This window comes from Nelumbo nucifera, chromosome 1 (assembly GCF_055504915.1).
Source record: "Nelumbo nucifera cultivar China Antique chromosome 1, China Antique-T2T, whole genome shotgun sequence".
Lineage (NCBI taxonomy): Eukaryota > Viridiplantae > Streptophyta > Magnoliopsida > Proteales > Nelumbonaceae > Nelumbo > Nelumbo nucifera.
This window is the reverse complement of record NC_142649.1, coordinates 100,066,981-100,088,518: the sequence shown is the minus strand read 5'-3', so window position 1 is coordinate 100,088,518 and position 21,538 is coordinate 100,066,981. Positions and strand designations below refer to the sequence as shown.

Genomic DNA, 21,538 nt, shown 5'->3' with positions numbered 1-21,538 from the left:
CATTACAGGTTGGAGTGGCTGCTTTTCACTTGAGGTCAGCTTCATTACATCTTTCTCAATTCATTGAAACTAGCAGTACATATCAGAACACAAAGACCTTGCTGCATTTTTATGATCCTAAGGTGATTATTGCCCCCCTCTCCAAACAAGCCACCTCTGGATGGCATGGTTGGAGTTCCAGAGCTGGTGGATAGGTTTTATACATCAGTCAAGAAGGTGGTAATCTATTATTTTGGATTATGCAAATCTTTGTGTGTGCATAATGCATGAATTGCAGTGATTTTTTTTGATAATTATGCATTCCAGTTAAATTACATGTTCTGTTTTCAACTGTGCAGGTTGTAATGTCTCATGGTTGCAAACCACTCACTATGGATATGACCATATTTTCGATGCATGGCATTTTTCTTGATTAGTAGATGTTTGAATGACTGCTATTGTGATCATAATTGCCCAGGTATGTATCGGCATTAGGTATTAATTCAAATGTCCTACTTGCTTGGGCCCAACCTTTGGGTGCATGGCTGTAGAGTACATTCGACAATGTTTCTACCCTAAAAAGAATTGGGCTATGTTTTGTTCATTTTGAATAGTAAAATAATGTTATGCTTTTTAAATACACCTGTTTACATAAATTGTTATCAGTAGTACCATATTAGTATGAATTTTGTGAATTCCTGGCATTGCATAAGTAGCTCTGTAGGGATGTATGTAACGTAGATGATATCTGCTCAATGCTTTTACAGTTCTAATCTTCCTTTGTTGCTTAAAATTAAAAAATATTTTTATTTTTTTCTCTTTTGATCAGTAACAACTAACAAATACAAACTTTTTTTTTTCGATAAATAAACATAATTTATTAGTGAACTACTGAAACATGAGAAGAGGTTGTCATTACAGCTTAAAAGAAAATGAGAGTATGACACTGGTTTCTGTCCCCTATGCAAATTGCATTTGGCCTAAGGCCAAACTTTTATCAAACCCTTGTACCCATTGAACTACATGTCCTTTGAAAACCATTTAAAGGCTTAAAGTGTTTGATATCATTTCTATAACTCCACAAAGCTGCTTTACTTCCTTTTGTTAACCATCTGATTGTAACATGGGAGCCCCTTTAATAACCAATTATTCAACTCCCATCTCCTTTATGTTTCATACTCCGGTAACTACTTGAACTCCACCGATTGGACCTGAAAACATTCCACGTATGAGTCCATTCTCATATCTTACCACTCCCCCTACCGTAAAAATCTAGTTCCATCCATCCATCCCTTTGCCAGTGATTTCCACTCCCTCCTTGCATTTTGCTTTTTTTTTGTTGATGAGCCTGCAATTGCTACCTAATTTCTAAGAATATCATTCATTATGAAATCCAAGAACAAATATATTGTTTTCAATCAATGTGTCTCCCTCACTATAATGTTTTCCATTAAATCCTCTTCATTTCTTTCTTTTTCCTTAAAAAATCATGCACTCCTTTCTTCCCATATAGTCCAAATCATAGTAACCAGTGCAATTGTCCATGTTAATCTTCCTCCTTCTTTGACAACTTGATCATGGACCATCAAACAAATTGTCCAAACTAGTAGGGAGAGACCACTTGCATCTAAATAGAGCAAGGAAATATTCCGAAATACAATAGACAAATGGATAGGAGATTAGGAAGTGGTAAGCCGTCTCCTCATTCTTTTTTTTTGCACATTAAACATGAATCAAGAGATTAATACCAGTTAGGTCTCTTCTTTTGTATTAAATCACTAGTATTAATGCTCTGACAGAAGATTTCCCAGCAGAAGACACTATTTTTCATGGGGATGCGAACACATCAAACTTCCTTTACAACAAAGGACATCTGGGAGGGACTAGGAGAAAAGCAACCTTCCAATCTTGGATCAAGAGAATTCCCATCCAACACATGCAAAATTATAGAAACAAGAGAAATTTCAAAGTTCCTATGATTTTCTTACTTGAATAAAAGAATCAGAAAAAGAATGTGTTTTCTGATGTAATTTAGAGAGAAGAAGAAAAGAAGTCAACCTAGGTTCGAAGAGAAGAGAGAAGAGAAGAAAGTTGAGAAAGGGTGCGGTTGGATTGTTCTGGCCGCCCCACTAAATCTTATTTATATCCGTGACTTTAAAGAAGTAGAGTTACTCTAATACCCCTACTTAAAACAAAAGAAAATAAAAAAGGCCAAATCGGCCGAACTACCATAACTATGACATAAAGAAATAAACCGTAAAATATAGTTTGGGGCTGGGACCACAGACACACTAATAGTCTATCAACAAACTCTACATTCTTCTTTGCCCAAAGGTTCAACTAAAACCCGAAGGAGGAGACAAGGGGATAGCAAGCTCAAAAATAGTTTTCCCTTTAAGAGAGGAACGATGAACATATAGTGGAAACTACCTTTCAATGGAGACTCCTCAACCCTATGGTCTTCCCAAAATTCGATTGTATTACCGAAGACAAGGCCACACTTGTTGTAATTAAGGAAGAATGGGAGGATACCATGAATGTCTCAAAGTAGAGTCAACAGTAGTTCTATGTGATAGACCATCGTCCCAACTTTTATTTGTGAGCCTATGCATACTTACCACAACCCGATGGCATAGAGAATGGGCAGATTTGTGGGATAGCGAAAATCTTTAACATAAAGTTGTGAGTATTCATGAGCTCTCAGAGTGGTTGGGATGCTGGAATTTTGTGTAGAGCTACCCTTACTTCTTCGTCGAAGGCAATTCATAGCACTCTTTCCCCATTTCTTAATCGCATCATCAATGATATCTTGCCTGGCAACAAGGTTAAATTCTTGGAAGATCGCTAGCTTGGAGAATCCTTGTTGAAATGTGTGTTTCCTTTTCTCTATGCCATCACTAATCTTAAAAAGAGATCAACTTTGGGTTGAAAGTTGGATTTTAGGTGAAATGCGAGAAAGCTTGAATTTATTCACACTTCTAGGTTTTTGAATTTGTTGGATGGGGTGGTTCTTGATAGCTCAGTTGGGGATAAACGAATATGGGTTCCTAACTATTAAGATAGGTTTTCTTGTAGTTCCTCTTTTAATATGTTGGTTAGGGTCACTCCCCACACTGAGTCTATCCTTGTGAGTTGTGACATATTGAGAGTTTTGGTGTCCACCTATTCCTCCACAAATTAGTACTTTTTGTTGGGATGTTTTCAATGGAAGTATCAACACCCGTGACATTTTGCAACAAACAAAAGACCTAGTTGGCCCTTATACCACCCTGTAGGACTGGTGTCCCACAAAAGACCATCCAATCAAAGAGGAACAAGAGTAACCCCATCTAACACATGCAAATGGCTAGAAACAAGAGCAATTTCATAGTTCATAAGGTTTTCTTCTTTAGCCCAATGTTTCAGCTAAACCCAAAGGAGACAAGGGGATAACAAGCTCAGAAATAGATTTGCATCTAAGAGAAGAAACAACGAAGATGGAGTGGAAGTGATCTTTCAATGGGGACTCCTCAACCTTGGGCTTCCCAGGATTTGATTTTATTACCAAAGACAAGGTCATACTTGTAGTCATTGATAGATTTGTTGGGGATAAACAAATTTGGGTTCCTAACTCCTCAAGTAGGTTTTCTGGTGGTTCCTATTTTAAAATGTTTGTTAGGGTCATTCCCCTCCCCAGGTCCATTCTTGTGACATGTTGAGAGTTCTAGCCTGCACCTATCCCACAAATGTAGTGGCTTTTGTTGGGTAGTTTTAAATGGAAGTATCAACCCTCATGATGTTTTGCAAAAAATAATAAAAAAAAAGAGACCTAGTGGCCCTTTATCTCCTCAAATAGGACTGGTGTCTCACAAATGACCATCAAATCTAAGAGGATCTAGAGTAACGCCATCTAACAGATGCAAAAGGCAAGAAACCAAAGCAATTTCAGAGTTGAAAAGGTTTTCTTCACTAGTCCAAAGTTCAATCTAAAGCCAAAGGAGACAAGGGGATAAAAAGTTCAGAAATAATTTTAATTTTAAGAGAAGGAACGATTAAGATAGGGTGGAAGTGATCTTTCAATGGAGAGTCCTCAACCAAGGGCCTTCCCATGATTTGATTTTACTACCAAAGACAAGGTCATATTTGTAGTGATTAAGGAATAGTGGGAGGATACAATGGATGTCTATCGAAGGAAAGTCAAGAGTAGTTCTATGTCATAGTACATCATTCCTACCTTTATTTGTTAGCTCATGCATATTTACCACAACCCGGTGGCATAATGTTTTGGCGATTTTGTGGAATTTTGAAAATCATAGGCATAAATTTGTGGTGAGCACTCATGGGTTCTAAGAAAATGGTTGGGATGCTGGAGTTATGTGCATAGATACTTTAACTTCTCTATGGAGGGCTATTCATAGTACTCTACCCCTATTTCCATATCGCATCATGTATGGTCTCTCGTATGGAAACAAGGTCAAATTCATGGAAGATCTCTAGTTTGGGGAATCCTTGTTGAAAGGTGTATTTCCTCGTCTTTACTCCATATTGAATCTTAATTAGAAAACAATCTCTAAGTTTGTTTTAACTCTTCATCCTTTGGATTTGATTGGAAGTTGGATTTTAGAAGAAATCCGAGAATGTTTGAATTTGTTCCCATTTAAGAGGATCTAGAGTAACGCCATTTAACACATGCAAAAGGCTAGATACAAGAGCAATTTCAGAGATGAAATGGTTTTAATCACTAGCCCAAAGTTCCATTTAATGCCAAAGGAGACTAGGGGATAAAAAGCTTAGAAGTAGTTTTATTTTTAAGAGAAGGACCGATGAAGATAGGGTGGAAGTGATCTTTAAATGGAGAGTCCTCAACCAAGGGCCTTCCCATGATTTGATTTTATTACTAAAGGCAAGGTCCAACTTGTAGTGATTGAGGAATAGTGGGAGGATACACTGCATGTCTGTCGGAGGAAAGTCAAGAGTAGTTCTATGTCATAATCCATCATTCCAACCTGTATTTGTTAGCTCATGCATACTTACCACAACGCGGTGGCATAATGTTTCGGCTTTGTGGGATTTCGAAAATCATAGGCATAAATTTGTGGTGAGCACTCATGGGCTTTCAGAGAATGGTTGGGATGTTGGAGTTATGTGTATAGATACATTAACTTCTCTTTGGAGGGCTATTCATAGTACTCTACCCCTGTTTCCTTATCGCATCATGTATGGTCTCTCGTATGGAAACAAGGTCAAATTCATGGAAGATCTCTAGTTTGGGGAGTCATTGTTGAAAGGTGTATTTCCCCATCTTTACTACAGTAGACGTTAAAGACTGCTATCAGCCTTGAACCCTAATAGATTTCAGGTTCGAAAATAGAAGAAAAAATATAGAGAAGAGAGGAGAAAGAGAAGAGAGAGCAGTAGAACACAAGGGTTGAAAGGAGGGACAGAATCTTAATGTTCTGCCGCCGCCTCTTCTTTTTAGTATTTATAGGTAATGCTAATTACATGGAAAGGACAGATCTGCCCTTAGTATTTACATAACAAATAGAACACAATCAAAGATCTAAGAACTTTGATCTTGGTATCAAACTGGGTTAGGACCATTTGGTGAAAGTTTTGGGTTAGGGCGGGAACCTCATCTCGTGAACGCATAAGATAAACCCAAGAAAACCGGGTATGGTCATCAACAAATAACAAAAAATATCTGTACCCACCCATAGAAGGGATGTGATATGGCCCCCAAACATTAGTATGCACAATATCAAAAGAACTATTACTCCTTTTATTACTCAATGAATAAGATTTTCTACAATGTTTAGCAAACTCACAACTTTCACATTTCAACTGGGACAACTCAACAGACTTAAACAAAGTAGGAAACATACTCTTTAAGGACCGAAAAGACAAATGACCCAATCGGTTATGCCAAAGCATAACCGGACTCACTCTCTGAGATACAAGTGACTTCTTATCCACTGACTCTTCCCGACAAGAACTCTCCCCGAGCAGATAGATCCCATTCGTCTCACAGCCAGTCCCAATCACCGTCTTCGTCTCCAGGTCCTGAAAAACACATCGGTCAGGGAAGAAAGTTACTGAGCAGTTCATATGTTTGGTAATACTACTGATTGAAAGAAGGTTAGTATCAAACTTAGGAACATGTAAGACAGAAGACAAGCAGATAGTATCCGATAGCTTGATGTCACCCTTGCCAGAAATGGGGACAAGAGAGCCATCAACAATAGATACTTTATCCCTACCATAAGATAAATGATAAGTGGTAAACAATGAAGACAAGCTAGTCATATGGTCGGATGCACCTGAATCTATTACCCAACAGGGTTCAGTAGTACCTGGAGCTGAGGCATGGTAGGCTGAGGCTCGAGTACCTGAATATGTGAAAGCAGATGTGGCAGGGGTTGATGGTGACTGCGGTGGCAGAGCTGAGTTCCCGACTAACTTTTCCACTGTATTAGAGCAGCCCGAACTACAACTAAGGTCTCTAAGGGGGTGCCTCTTGTGCTAGACGAGGATGATGAATCAGTATTCCTGGCCACATGAGCATTACCCTTCTTGCTTCTCAACTTTGCCAGGACCAAATGAGGATGCAGCTTCCAACATGTTTCTTTTGTGTGTTTGGGTTTTCTTACAATGCTCATATACCACATCCCTTTTATCTTCCTTCTTCCTGTCCCTTTCTGAATCACCCCCTGATTTGGGTTTAACAGCTACAAGGGCCGGTGTAAGAGGCTGAGGTTGCCTCATGACTTTTCTCCTGGTCTCTTCACTATGCACTAAGGAGTATGCCTGGGAGAGGGTCACACTATCTTTGATCAAAATCTGTTGCCGCACAATATCATACTCTAAATTCAGGCCTGCCAGAAACTCAAACACCCTGTTTGTCTCGACTTGCTTTTTATGGGTTTGTGCATCTTTGGGACTCTCCCACTCAAGAGTCTCTAAGTGATCAATCTCATGCCACAGGGATTTCAAGGTAGAGAAGTAGATCGAAACCGGTTTCTCTCCTTGTTTAAGAGTATTCACTTCACATTTCAATTCATATGCTCTGGCAACATTAAGGGGTTGGGAATAAGTTTCTTTCATAACATCACATATCTTCTTGGCTGTCTTTGCCCACAAGTAATTTCGGCTGATATGAGGCTGCATTACACAGCCATGTCATAACCAAGTAGTTTTGTCGGACCCACTTGGTATACATGGGGTCTCCCTTGGAGGGTTCTTTCACATCTCCCAAGAGATACCCTAATTTACCCCTTCCCCCAATAGCCATCATGGCTGATTGGGCCCATTCCAAATAGTTTGATCCATCAAATCTTACGGTTGTAATCTGAAAACCTGTCTCAGAAACACCACCATAACTGCTGTTCCCAAAACTGCCTTTTGCCTGATTTTTAAACTCCATTTCGGTCAAGAACTAGTAGTCTCAAAAATTATGGTTACTACAGTCAAAGAACAGCACTTGGACTATCAATCCCAATCAAAAATCAGTATAGACCCAATCTGTATTCACGGTATATGTGCATGAAATAGGTATAAGTCTGATATGAAACCAATTAGCAAACACAACAGCAACAGTCCGTACAGTTTTCACCCCTTAAAAGAGTTCGAAACCCCCAAAAAAAACTGAAAACAACTTGGAGAATAATCTGATATGCTGAAGCAGAATTAGGGTTTTAATCAATCCTTAAAAAAAAATTCTAAGCCGCACATTCCAGACAGTACCGTACAAATAAGACTTGTAGTAGGGTTAATATGAAACCCTAAAACTGATCAATGCTGAGGAGAAAACTTAAGAAGAGCTTCACAGGTAGATCACAAGGCTCGGCCCAACATTAGGGTTTGCCGTAGGGTTAAGACAAAACCCTAGAGAATAGAAAGAAGAAAACCCTAGAGTGGTTCGACCGCCCTTTCTAGATAGGTCCAACCTATCTTCTCTGATAGTACTTCTCTTAGAAAATAAAATAACTTACAAGAGAATGCTGTTCGCTGCCTTCCAAGGTTACCCGAACCCTAGCCTTCTCTGATTCTTCCTGATCACCAACACTCTGCAACCGTGGCAAGTCTTCAACAACTGCTAAACCCTCTGGCGACCTCCAAGAATTAGTCAACGAACTCTACTTTCTCAACTGCCAGCCCTAGATGGTTCTCATGTGGTCGGCTGGACTAGACTCACATGAGAAACCCTAGCTCTAATACCAAGTAGACGTTCAAGACTGCTATCAGCCTTGAACCCTAATAGATTTCAGGTTTGAAAATAGAAGAAAAAGTATAGAGAAGAGAGGAGAAAGAGAAGAGAGAGCAGTAGAACACAAGGGTTGAAATGAGGGATAGAATCTTAATGTTTTGCCGCCGCCACTTCTATTTAGTATTTATAGGTTATGCTAATTACATGGAAAGGACAGATCTGCCCTTAGTATTTACGTAACAAATAGAACACAATAAAGCTGAAATAAATTGTTATAATTCGGTTCTGCCTTAGAGTTCTGTCTATCTGAGATCAGTTATGTAGAAGGAGAAAGGTGGAAGAAAGAGAGAAAGAGAGACGGGAGAAATTCTGGTTCAAACTGGAAGACTCAACATAACATCTCCCAGTCGGCCAGGCATTATTTATATTATTAAAATTAATTGAAAAGACATATGTGCCCTTACTTAAGTTAGGAGCACTGGTTCCAACACAACATTACAGATCAGCAACATTAATCTAGGTATAAAGACAGAAATACCCCTACGCTAACACTCCCCCTCAAGCTGTACATATGTAGTCCAATCTTCCCCAACTCAAGCCTTTTGTAAATAAGTCAGCCCACTGATTTCCTGTATTAACATGTGTAGTGTCTAGTTCTCCATTCAACACCTTCTCCCTCACAAAGTGACAGTCAACCTCAATGTGCTTGGTTCTTTCATGAAACACTGGATTAGAGGAGATATGAACTGCAGCCTGATTATCACAATAGAGCTTCATTGGAGTGTTAATGTTGTACCCTACTTTCTGTAGAAGGTTCCTTAGCCACACTAATTCACAAGCGGTGTGTGCCATAGCCCTATATTCTGCTTCTGCACTGCTTCTTGCCACAACCGTCTGCTTCTTACTTTTCCATGTCATCAGGTTACCTCCCAGAAACGTGCAATAACCTGTAGTAGACCGCCTACCAGACATAGAACCGGCCCAGTCAGCATTAGAATACCCTTCTATTTCAAGTTTTCCGCCACTCTTGTATATCAGACTGCGACTCAGAGCCCCTTTTAGATACTTCACAATTCTCAGAACTGCATTCCAATGAGGAATCAGAGGTTTTTGCATGAACTGGCTTACCACACTAACCACAAATGAGATGTCTGGTCTAGTAATGGTTAGGTAGTTCAGTTTGCCCACAAGTCGTCGGTATCTTCCAGGATCTTCAAACACTTCACCCATATCACTGCTTAGCTTGGTATTTGTGTCCATGGGTGTTTCAGCTGGTTTGGCACCCAACAAGCCTGTTTCTTCCATCAAATCAAGCACATATTTTCTCTAGCACAGGTTAATACCATACTTGGATCTTGCTACCTCTATCCCCAAGAAGTATTTCAGTTTACCCAGATCCTTTGTCTGAAATTGATCCTGCAGATAAGTCTTCAGCCTGTCAATACCCATGTTATCATTTCCAGTAATAACAATATCATCTACATACACCACCAACAGTATTTTTCCTCTCGGAGAGTCATGACTAAATACAGAATGGTCAACTTTGCACTGTTTCATACCAAACTTCTTTACCACCTCACTGAACCTACCAAACAACGCTCGAGGAGACTGTTTAAGCCCATATATAGCCTTCCTTAGTTTGCACACCTTACCATCCTCCCCCTGAGCAACAAACCCTGGAGGTTGCTCCATGTAGACCTCCTCAAGTAAGTCACCATGTAGAAAAGCATTCTTGATATCAAGCTGATATAGTGGCCACTCATACATGGCTGCCACGAACTGACCCTATCTTAGCAACCGGTGAGAAGGTCTCTGTGTAGTCAATACCATAGGTTTGGGAGTACCCTTTAGCAACCAACCACGCTTTTAGGCGTTCAACACTACTATCAGGCAGATACTTAACCGTATAAACCCATTTACAACCAACAACTTGCTTCCCAGGAGGAAGAGCAGTGAGGTCCCAAGTATGATTGTGATGAAGGGCTGAGAGTTCTTCTTCCATGGCTTGGCACCACCCTAGAGAGGCAAGGGCTTCCTAGACATCTTTAGGGACAACTGATGATAACAGGGTGACAAACTGACGATGGGAAGCGGAAATGTGAGTAAGAGAAACATAATTAGAAATGGGATGAAGGGTGCAAGTACGTTTACCTTTCCGCAAAGCAATGGGTAGATCAAGCTCAGATGCTAAGTGTGGGTCTGGTGCCGGATCCGTCGACAGAGATGTAGCCGGAGGAGTGGTAGCTGGTGCGCGTGGGCGATACACATGACAAATAGGTGGGCGTTCAACAGGTGGTGGCACCAGAGGCAAGGGTTTGGTCACGACTGGAACAAAGGAAGGAGGGTCGACAACGGGAAGTGGAAGAGGAGGAGGTGATGAGGAGGAAGGAAAATCACCGGACCCCAAAAAGAATGGGGTAGACTCAAAGAAGGTGACATCAACACACAAAGGACCGTCGAGAACCAGGATGGTAACACCTATACCCTTTCTGGGTCCGAGAGTAGCCAAGGAAGATGCACTTGAGAGAACGGGCAACGAACTTGTCATTCCCGGGACCCAGATTATGGACGAAGCAGACACACCCAAAAACTCTCGGCGTAAGAGGAAATGGAGACAAAGTGGGAAACAAGACCTGAAACGGATGATGACCATCAAGGATGAACGTGGGCATCCGATTAATCAGAAAGCAAGAGGTAAGCACTACATCACTCCAAAAAAGTTTGGGAACATGCATGTGATGCATGAGGGATCTTGCTGTTTCAAGGAGATGGCGATTCTTTCTCTCAGCCACCCCGTTTTGTTGTGGGGTGTAGGTACACGAGGTCTGATGTATAATGCCGTGTTGGTCCAGGTATTCCTGAAATGATGAGGATAAATATTCGCGATCATTATCAGAACGGAAAACTTTGATGTGGGTACCAAATTGGTTACGAATCTCAGCATAAAATTTCTGAAAAATGGTAAACAATTCACTTCTTTCTTTCATTAAATAGAGCCACGTCATCCTTGAAAAATTATCCACAAAAATGACAAAATATTTGTATCCATTATATGACATCACTTTATAGGGACCCCAAACATCTGAATGAACTAAAGAAAAATGACTCGACACACGGTTATCAACCCTAAAACTAAAGGGAACACGATGGTGTTTCCCAAACTGACACGACTCACAATCCAAAACAGAAAGCTGACTCAAGGACGGAACCAAGGACTTCAAGACTTTTAAGCGACAGATGACAAAATCGGCAGTGCCACTGGAGAGGAGAAAGGGATGACTGGAGAGCTGTTGAAGTTCTACCGCCACCACCGTCAAGATAATACAGTCCACCTGCTTCATGCCCTCCACCAATCTTCATCCCCGTCTTGAGATCCTGAAAAACACGCATAGAAGGATAAAAGGTAATGGAGCAGTTAAGTGATTTGGTCAGCTTACTAACAGACATAAGATTAAAAGGCAATTTAGGAACATACAGAACTGAGGAGAGGGATACAGGATCTAGGTCAACATTACCAACACCACAAATTGAGGATGTGGAACCATTAGCAAGGGTGACAGATTGTGATGTTGAGCAATGAGATATGGAGGAAAACACACCTGGAGTTCCAGTCATGTGATCGGAGGCTCTAGAGTCAATGATCCAGGGATTGGGTGTGGATGCCAGACAAGCCATACCTGAGTGAGCAAAAGTCATCGTGTTCTGCTGTGATTGGATAAACCTCTCATATTCATCACGGGGAACACTCACCATCTCCTTCACGGGACCATTTGTGGATGTAGGAGGCATCTGATCAGATGAATGATTCTCCTGTCTAAAGCTGGAACTTGAGTCACCGGTCGCGGCATGATTGGCCCAGGTTGATCATAACAATAGTTGATGGTATGTCCATCCATACCACAATGAGTGCACTTCCTCGGGCCTGAGCCACGTCCTCTACCACGGGCTCCCCCTGAATCTCTGCCCCCAGTACGACCACCACGACGATTGTGAGTAGGCCCACCATTGCCCCTTCGGCTATACGCAGAACCACTACCACCACGGCCAGACTGAGCTCCCCTAGCTCCACCTCTAACACCACAGCCTCTCGATACAGCAAAGGCAGATCTATCTGAGATATTAGAGTTCTCAGTAGATCCGATAGAAATCCTCTGGAGTCGAGCAAATACCTCTTCTAAGGAGGGAAGAGCTGATCCTCCTAATATTTGAGCCCGTACTGGTTCATATTCAGACTTTAGTCCCAACAAAAATCTAGTCACATCAAGCTGTTCTCTCTGTTGTTGCTGAATCTTGACATCAGAAGTGAGAGGATGATAGACATTCAACTCATTACGTATGTTTCTCATGTTGGCATAATACTCCTCAAGACTCTGATTGCCCTGTTGCAGGTTAAAGTACTCTTGATACAGCTGATAAACTCTGGTTGTATTGTCCTGCCCCAAATACAATTTCTTCGCATGGTCCTATACATCTTTGGCAGTATCAAGAAACATGAAGTTCACACTAATCCTGGGTTCCATACTATTCCACAACCATGTGATGATCTGAGCATCCTCTTGCTCCTAGTCTTCATACTTGTGAGAGTCAGAGGAGGGTTTCTCCTCTCTTATGTGTTTTACCTTCTTCTTTGCCTTCAGAAAGACTTCGACGGATTTAGCCCAAGGCACATAATTCTCTCCATTTAATTTAATGGAGGTCATCTGAACATTCAGGTAGTCTGTAGGCACCATCACACTAGGTTTATAATCACTATTATCTCCCATTATGTTTTCACCGATTCTGCACACTTGCTGAATTCTATTATCACTGAGATCTGCACACTACACACCAGTAGGTCACACCTGTCACACTGATTGCAGCACTTATTGTTGCTGGAAAATGTGCTCTTTACACCTCAAACCCTACTCCTACAACTACCTGAACTCTCACCACTATATGATCATATCTCTTCCTTCGAAATGCACAAAGAAACCAGCATAAACCCTAGCACATGGTCTGAAACACACTTCCTATTTAATCCATAACAGATATCATGCACCGAGATTTCTTACCTTATCACTGAAGTAACAACCATACGAGCAGGAAATCAGTCCACACACGACAGCCACTGCACACACGACAGCCACACACAACAGCCACTGCACACACGGTTCGACCCTCTATTCTTCCTCTACTAGGAGAGGGCGATCTCAGAAATCATAGCAACCGACCACATACAACCTGACTGGAGGCATAGAAACCTCCAAGGGAAGAGGGTGATCACTCATTTTCAGCCCTTTCCTTTATCTCCAATCGAATGCAGAAAAAAAGAGGAAAAACCCTAGATAGGGTGCGCAGAGAATAGAAACCTAGGCAAGCAGAAATCTAGGCAGATTCAAGTTGCTCTGATACCATGTTATAATTCGGTTTTGCCTTAGAGTTCTGTCTGTCTGAGAACAGTTATGTAGAAGGAGAAAGGTGGAAGAAAGAGAGAAAGAGAGTAGGGAGAAATTCTGGTTCGAACTGGAAGACTCAAAATAACATCTCCCAGTCGGCCAGGCAATATTTATATTATTAAAATTAATTGAAAAGACATATGTGCCCTTGCTTAAGTTAGGAGCACTGGTTCCAACACAACATTATAGATCAACAACATTAATCTAGGTATAAAGACAGAAATACCTCTACGCTAACATAAATAACAACTGAAATAACAGATTGACCACCAGCTAACCCTAGGATGACTAGAACACATTCTACCCTACGAACACAGTGGGACCATAGCTGTGGGCCCACATCAGTGTTCTGGAAACCTCCTAATTAGATTAGGAGATGGCTGATCTGATCTGCAGATAAGATAAGGATTATCCCTTATCACTTAAAGGGACTTCTAACCCAAATATGATTTGGATTAGCAACTCCTAATCTGATTAGGAGCTGATCCCTTTAAGATTATAAAACAAGAAGGGGGCGGCAGCCTTTGATACAACAACAAATATATGATTCACAACATATTTTCTCTTTAGAGTAAAGAAAGAGAGAAAGAGAGAAAGAGAGATTTCCTGCATACTGCGAATTCTCTTCTGCCGCCTCCTTCCTGTCATTGCCATCCCTTTCAGTTCGACCTCCAGTTACAGGGAGAAATCAAGATTTGATCTTGATCTCAATCTTTTGGGGAAAATATTGTTTGGAGCTGTACCCACAAGCCATCCAGTTGATTCTTGCGAAGGGTCAAGTTCTTTTGGAAGAACGTTGTTGATTCTGCTCCATCCTACACTGTGCCATCTTCAATGGGAGCAGATTTTGGATCATTCCTTGGGCGTGAACACCTCCATTGGGAGATATTGATTCTCTGTATCAGGTATATCCTCCCTTCTACTACTTTTTGGTTCAGATCTGATTTGGTTCTTGATTCAAGATTGATCATTGAAAATATGTTTTCTGAAATAGGGAATTCGATTCCCTGCAAAGATGGGAGAAATTTTTTTTGAAATTCGCTCTATCCATTCCGCAAGATTTGGGCGTCCATGAGATGGATATCCCATCCCTTCAGAAGTGATCTTTCAATGGACATTCCTCAACCAACAGGCTGTCCCATGATTTGATTTTATTACCAAAGACAAGGTTGCACTTGTAGTGATTGAGGAATAGTGGGAGGATATATTGGATGTCTATCGAAGGAAACTCAAGAATAGTTTTGTGTCATAGTACATCACTCCAACCTTTCTTTGTTAGCTCGTGCATACTTACCACAACCTTTATTTGTGGGATATCAAAAATCATAGGCAAAAATTTGTGGTGAGCACTCGTGGGCTCTCAGAGAATAGTTGGGATGTTGGAGTTATGTGCATAGATACATTTGCTTTTCCTTGGAGTCATAGTACTCTTCCCCTATATCCTTAACGCGACATGTATGGTCCCTCGTAGGAAAACATGGTCAAATTCTTGGAAGATCTCAATTTTGGGGAATAATTGTTGAACGATGTATTTCCTCGCCCTTACTCCATATCGAATCTTAGTGATTGAGGAATAGTAGAAGGATACACTAGATTTCTATCGAAGGAAAGTCAAGAGTAGTTATGTGTCATAACCCATTATTCCAACCATTATTTGTTAGCTCATGCATACTTACCACAACGCGGTGGCATATTGTTTTGGCGGTTTTGTGGGATATCGAAAATCATAGGCTTAAATTTTTGGCGAGCACTCATGGGCTTTTAGAGAATGGTTGGGATGCTGGAGTTATGTGCATAGATACATTAACTTCTCCTTGGAGGGCTATTCATAGTACTGTTCCACTATTTCCTTATCGCATCTTGTATGGTCTCTCGTAAGGAAACAAGGTCAAATTCTTGGAAGATCTCTAGTTTGGAGAATCCTTGTTGAAAGGTGTATTTCCTCGTCTTTTCCCCATATCGAATCTTAACTAGAAAACAATCTCTAACATTGTTCTAACTATTCATCCTTTAGATTTTATTGGAAGTTGGAATTTAGAACAAATCCATGAGCATTTGAATTTGTTCCCATTGAAGAATATCTAGAGTAACGCCATCTAACACTAAGGGCCTTCCCATGATTTGATTTTATTACCAAAGACAAGGTCATACTTGTAGTGATCGAGGAAGAGTGGGAGGATACAATGGATGTCTATCGAAGGAAAGTCAAGAGTTGTTCTATGTCATAGTACATCATTCCAACCTTTATTTGTTAGCTCATGTATACTTACCACAACCCGGTGGCATAATGATTTGGCGGCTTTGTGGGATATCGAAAATCATAAGCATAAATTTGTGGTGAGCACTCATGGGCTCCCAGAGAATGGTTGAGATGTTGGAGTTATATGCATAGATACATTTACTTGGAGGGCAATTCATAGTACTCTTCTTCTTATTTCCTTAACGCAATTTGTATGGTCCCTCGTATGGAAACAAGGTCAAATTCTTGGAAGATCTCTAGTTTGGGGAAACCTTGTTGAACGATGTATTTCCTCGTCTTTAATCCGTATCGAATCTTAGTTAGAAAACAATCTCTATGTTTCTTCTAACTCTTCATCGCATGGTTTTGATTGAAATTTGGATCTTAAAAGAAATCCAAGAGCGTTTGAATTTGTTCCCATTTAACAGGATCTAGAATAATGCCTCTAACACATGCAAATGGCTAGAAACAAGAGTAATTTCAGAGTTGAAAAGTTTTTTTTTTCACTAGCCCAAAGTTCCATCTAAAGTCAAAGGAGACAAGGTGATAAAATGTCCAGAAATAGTTTTATATTTAAGAGAAGAAACGATCTCTAACTTTCTTCATATCAAATCTTAATTAGAAAACAATCTCTAACTTTCTTCTATCTCTTCATCCTTTGGATTTAATTGGATGTTGGATTTCAGAAAAAATGCGAGAGCGTTTGAATTTGTTCCCATTTAAGAGGATATTAAGTAACGCCATCTAACACATACAGTAGGCTAGATGCAAGGGCAATTTCAGAGATGAAAAGGTTTTCTTCACTAGCCCAATGTTCCATATAATGCTAAAGGAGACTAGGGGTTAACAAGCTCAAAAGTAGTTTTATTTTTAAGAGAAGGAACGATGAATATAGGGTGGTAGTTATCTTTCAATGGAGAGTCCTCAACCAAGGGCCTTCCCATGATTTGATTTTATTACCAATGACAAGGTCAAACATGTAGTGATTGAGGAATAGTGGGAGGATACACTGGATGTCTATCGGGGGAAAGTCAAGAGTAGTTCTATCTCATAATCCATCATTCCAACCTGTAATTTTTAGCTCAAGCATAGTTACCACAACGCGGTGGCATAATGTTTTAGCGGCTTTGTGGGATTTCGAAAATCGTAGGCATAAATTTGTGGTGAGCAATCATGGGCTCTCAGAGAATGGTTGGCATGCTGGAGTAATGTGCATAGATACATTAACTTCTCCTTGGAGAGCTATTCATAGTACTCTACTCCTATTTCCTTATCATATCATGTATGGTCTCTCGTATGGAAACAAGGTCAAAATCTTAGAAGATCTCTAGTTTGGGGAATCCTTGTTGAAAGGTGTATTTCCTCATCCTTACTACATATCAAATCATAATTAGAAAACAATCTATGAGTTTGTTCCAACTCTTCGTCCCTTGGATTTGATTGGAAGTTGGATTTTAGAAGTAATCCTATAGCATTTGAATATGTTCCCATTTTGGGGGATCTAGAGTAATACCGTCTAACACATGCAAAAGGTTAGAAACAAGAGGAATTTCAGCGTTGAAAAGGTTTTCTTCACTAGCCCAAAATTCCATCTAGGACCAAAGGGGACTAAGTGTTAAAAAGCTCAAAAGAAGTTTTATTTTTAAGAGAAGGAATGATGAGGATAGGGTGGAAGTGATCTTTCAATGGAGAGTCCTCAACCAATGGCCTTCCCATGATTTGATTTTATTACCAAAGACAAGGTCGTACTTGTAGTTATTGAGGAATAGTGGAAGAATACATTGGATGTCTATCGAAGGAAAGCCAAGAGTAGTTCTGTGTCATAGTACGTCATTCCAACCTTTATTTGTTAGCTCATGCATACTTACCACAACCCGGTGGCATAATGTTATGGCGGCTTTGTGCGATATCAAAAATCATAGGCATAAATTTGTGGTGAGCAATCTTGGGCTCCCAGAGAATGGTTGGGATGGTGGAGTTATGTGCATAAATACAATTATTTGGAGGGCAATTCGTAGTAATCTTCCCTTATTTCCTTAACGCAATATGTATGGTCCCTTGTATTGAAATAAGGTCAAATTCATGGAAGATCTCTAGTTTGGGGAATCCTTGTTCAACGGTGTATTTCCTCATCCTTACTCCATATCGAATCTTAGTTAGAAAACAATCTCTAAGTTTCTTCTAACTCTTCATCGCTTGGATTTTAAAAGAAATCCAAGAGCGTTTGAATTTGTTCCCATTTTAGAGGATTTAGAGTAAAGCCATCTAACACATGTAAATTGCTAGAAACAAGAGTAATTTCAGAGTTGAAAAGTTTTTCTTCACTAGCCCCAAGTTCCATTTAAAGCCAAATGAGACAAGTTGATAAAATTTTCAGAAATAGTTGTATATTTTAGAGAAGAAACGATGAAGATAGGGTGGAAGTGATCTTTCAATGGAGAGTCATCAACCAAGGGCCTTCTCATGATTTGATTTTATTACCTAAGACAAGGTCAAACTTGTAGTGATTGGGGATTAGTGGGATGATACAATGCATGTCTATCTAAGGAAAGTTAGTAGTAGTTCTATGTCATAATCCATCATTCCAAGCTTATTTGTTAGCTCATGCATACTTACCACAACGCGGTGGCATAATATTTTGGCGGTTTTGCGGGATATCAAAAATCATAGGCTTAAATTTCTGGCGAGCACTCATGGGCTTTCAGAGAATGGTTGTGATGCTGGAGTTATGTGCATAGATACGTTAAATTCTCCTTGGAGGGCTATTCATAGTACTTTTCCCCTATTTCCTTATCTCATCATGTATGGTCTCTCGTTTGGAAACAAGGTCAAATTCTTGGAAGATCTCTAGTTTGGAGAATCCTTGTTGAATGGTGTATGTCCTCGCCATTACTCCATATCGAATCTTAAATAGAAAATAATCTCTTTCTTCTATCTCTTCATCGCATGGTTTTGATTGAAATTTCGATTTTAAAAGAAATCCAAGAGCGTTTGAATTTGTTCCCATTTAACAGGATCTAGAATAACACCATCTAACACATGCAAATGGCTACAAACAAGAGTTACATCAGAGTTGAAAAGGTTTTTTTTCACTATCCCAAAGTTCCATCTAAAGTCAAAGGAGACAAGGTGATAAAATGTTCAGAAATAGTTTTATATTTAAGAGAAGAAATGATGAAGATAGGGTGGAAGTGATCTTTCAATGGAGAGTCCTCAACCAAGGGCCTTCCCATGATTTGATTTTATTACCAAAGACAAGGTCAAACTTGTAATGATTGAGGAATATTGGGAGGATACCCTGGATGTCTATCGGAGGAAAGTCAAGAGTTGTTCTATGTCATAGTCCATCATTCCAACCGTTTTTTGTTAGCTCAAGTATACTTACCACAAACCGGTGGCATAATGTTTCGGCGGCTTTGAGGGATATTGAAATTCGTAGGCATAAATTTGTGGTGAGCACTCATGGGCTCCCAGAGAATGTTTGGGATACTGGAGTTATGCGCATAGATACATTAACTTCTCCTTGGAGGGCTATTCATTGTACTTTTTCCATATTTCCTTATCGCATCATGTTTGGTCTCTCGTATGGAAACAAGGTCAAATTCTTGGAAGATCTCTAGTTTGGGGAATCCTTGTTGAATGGTGTATTTCCCGTCCTTACACCATATCGAATCTTAGTTAGAAAACAATCTCTAAGTTCTTCTAACTCTTCATCGCTAGGATTGGATTGAAAGTTGGATCTTAAAAGAAATCGAAGAGCGTTTGAATTTGTTCCCATTTAACAGGATTTAGAATAACGCCATCTAACACATGCAAATGGCTAGGAACAAGAGTAATTTCATAGTTGAAAAGTTTTTCTTCACTAGCCCAAAGTTCCATCTAAAGTCAAAGGAGACATCGTGATAAAATTTTCAGAAATAGTTATATATTCAAGAGAAGAAACGATGATGATTGGGTGGAAGTGATCTTTCAATGGACAATCCTCAACCAATGGCCTTCCCATGATTCGATTTTATTACCAAAGACAATGTCAAACTTGTACTGATTGAGGAATATTGGGAGGATACACTAGATGTCTACCGGAGGAAAGTCAAGAGTTGTTTTGTGTCGTAGTCCATCATTACAACCTTTATTTGTTAGCTCATGTGCACTTACCACAACCCGGTGGCATAATGTTTCAGCGGCTTTGTGGGATATCGAAAATCATAGGCATAAATTTGTGGTGAGCACTCATGGGCTGTCTGGGAATGGTTGGGATGCTGGAGTTATGTGCGTGGATACATTTACTTTTACTTGAGGGCAATTCATAGTACTCTTCCCCTATGTCCTTAACGCAACATGTATGGTCCCTCGTATGGAAAGAAGGTCAAATTCTTTGAAGATCTCTAGTTTGGGGAATCCTTGTTGAACGGTGTATTTCCCGTCCTTACACCATATCGAATCTTAGTTAGAAAACAATCTCTAAGTTCTTCTAACTCTTCATCGCTTGGATTGGATTGAATGTTGGATCTTAAAAGAAATTGAAGATCGTTTGAATTTGTTCCCATTTAACAGGATCTTGAATAATGCCATCTAACACATGCAAATGGCTAGAAACAAGAGTAATTTCAGAGTTGAAAAGTTTTTCTTCACTAGCCCAAAGTTCCATCTAAAGTCAAAGGAGACATCGTGATAAAATCTTCAGAAATAGTTATATATTCAAGAGAAGAAACGATGATGATAGGGTGGAAGTGATCTTTCAATGGACAATCCTCAACCAATGGCCTTCCCATGATTCGATTTTATTACCAAAGACAAGGTCAAACTTGTAATGATTGAGGAATATTGGGAGGATACACTGGATGTCTATCGGAGGAAAGTCAAGAGTTGTTCTGTGTCGTAGTCCATCATTCAAACCATTTTTTGTTAGCTCATGTATACTTACCACAAACCGGTGGCATAATGTTTCAATGATTTTGAGGGATATTAAAATTCGTAGGCATAAATTTGTGGTGAGCACTCATGGGCTCCGAGAGAATGGTTCGGATACTGGAGTTAATTTCTCCTTGGAGGGCTATTCATAGTACTTTTCCCCTATATCCTTATCACATCATATATGGTCTCTCGTATGGAAACAAGGTCAAATTCTTGGAAGATCTCTAGTTTAGGGAATCCTTGTTGAATGGTGTATTTCCTCGTCATTACTCCATATCGAATCTTAATTAGAAAACAATCTCTAACTTTCTTCTATCTCCTCATCCTTTGGATTTGATTGCAAGTTGGATTTCAGAAGAAATGCGAGAGCGTTTGAATTTGTTCCCATTTAAGAGGATGTCGAGTAATGCCATCTAACACATTCAAAAGGCTAGATGCAAGTGCAATTTTAGAGATGAAAAGGTTTTCTTTTCTAGCCCAATGTTCCATTTAATGCCCAAGGAGACTAGGGGTTAACAAGCTCAAAGTAGTTTTATTTTTAAGAGAAGGAACGATGAAGATAGGGTGGTAGTTATCTTTCAATGGAGAGTCCTCAACCAAGGGCCTTCCCATGATTTGATTTTATTACTAATGACAAGGTCAAACATGTTGTGATTGAGGAATAGTGGGAGGATACACAACGCGGTTCTATGTCATAATCCATCATTCCAACCGGTATTTGTTAGCTCATGCATACTTACCACAACGCCGTGGCATAATGTTTTGGCAGCTTTGTGGGATTTCGAAAAT

At 40.0% G+C, this 21,538-nt stretch overlaps 1 protein-coding gene across 27 annotated transcripts in view; it reads left to right on the top strand.

The window, feature by feature from the left end:
• LOC148803615 (uncharacterized) overlaps positions 1–21,538 on the top strand; it is an 84,626-nt gene that overhangs the window by 5,678 nt on the left and 57,410 nt on the right. For 10 of the 27 annotated variants that reach the window (XR_016077561.1, XR_016077563.1, XR_016077562.1 and 7 more), the window contains 2 exons: positions 9–34; positions 339–457. Coding sequence is in view for 9 of the 27 variants with exons in the window: in XM_088890136.1 (XP_088746262.1) it covers positions 9–34; positions 339–416 (104 nt within the window). In the remaining 18 variants the exon portion in view is untranslated. Of the gene's footprint in view, positions 1–8; positions 220–338; positions 458–21,538 lie in introns of all 27 variants that reach the window. The other 17 variants (XR_016077588.1, XR_016077587.1, XR_016077577.1 and 14 more) reach the window with 5 other exon arrangements.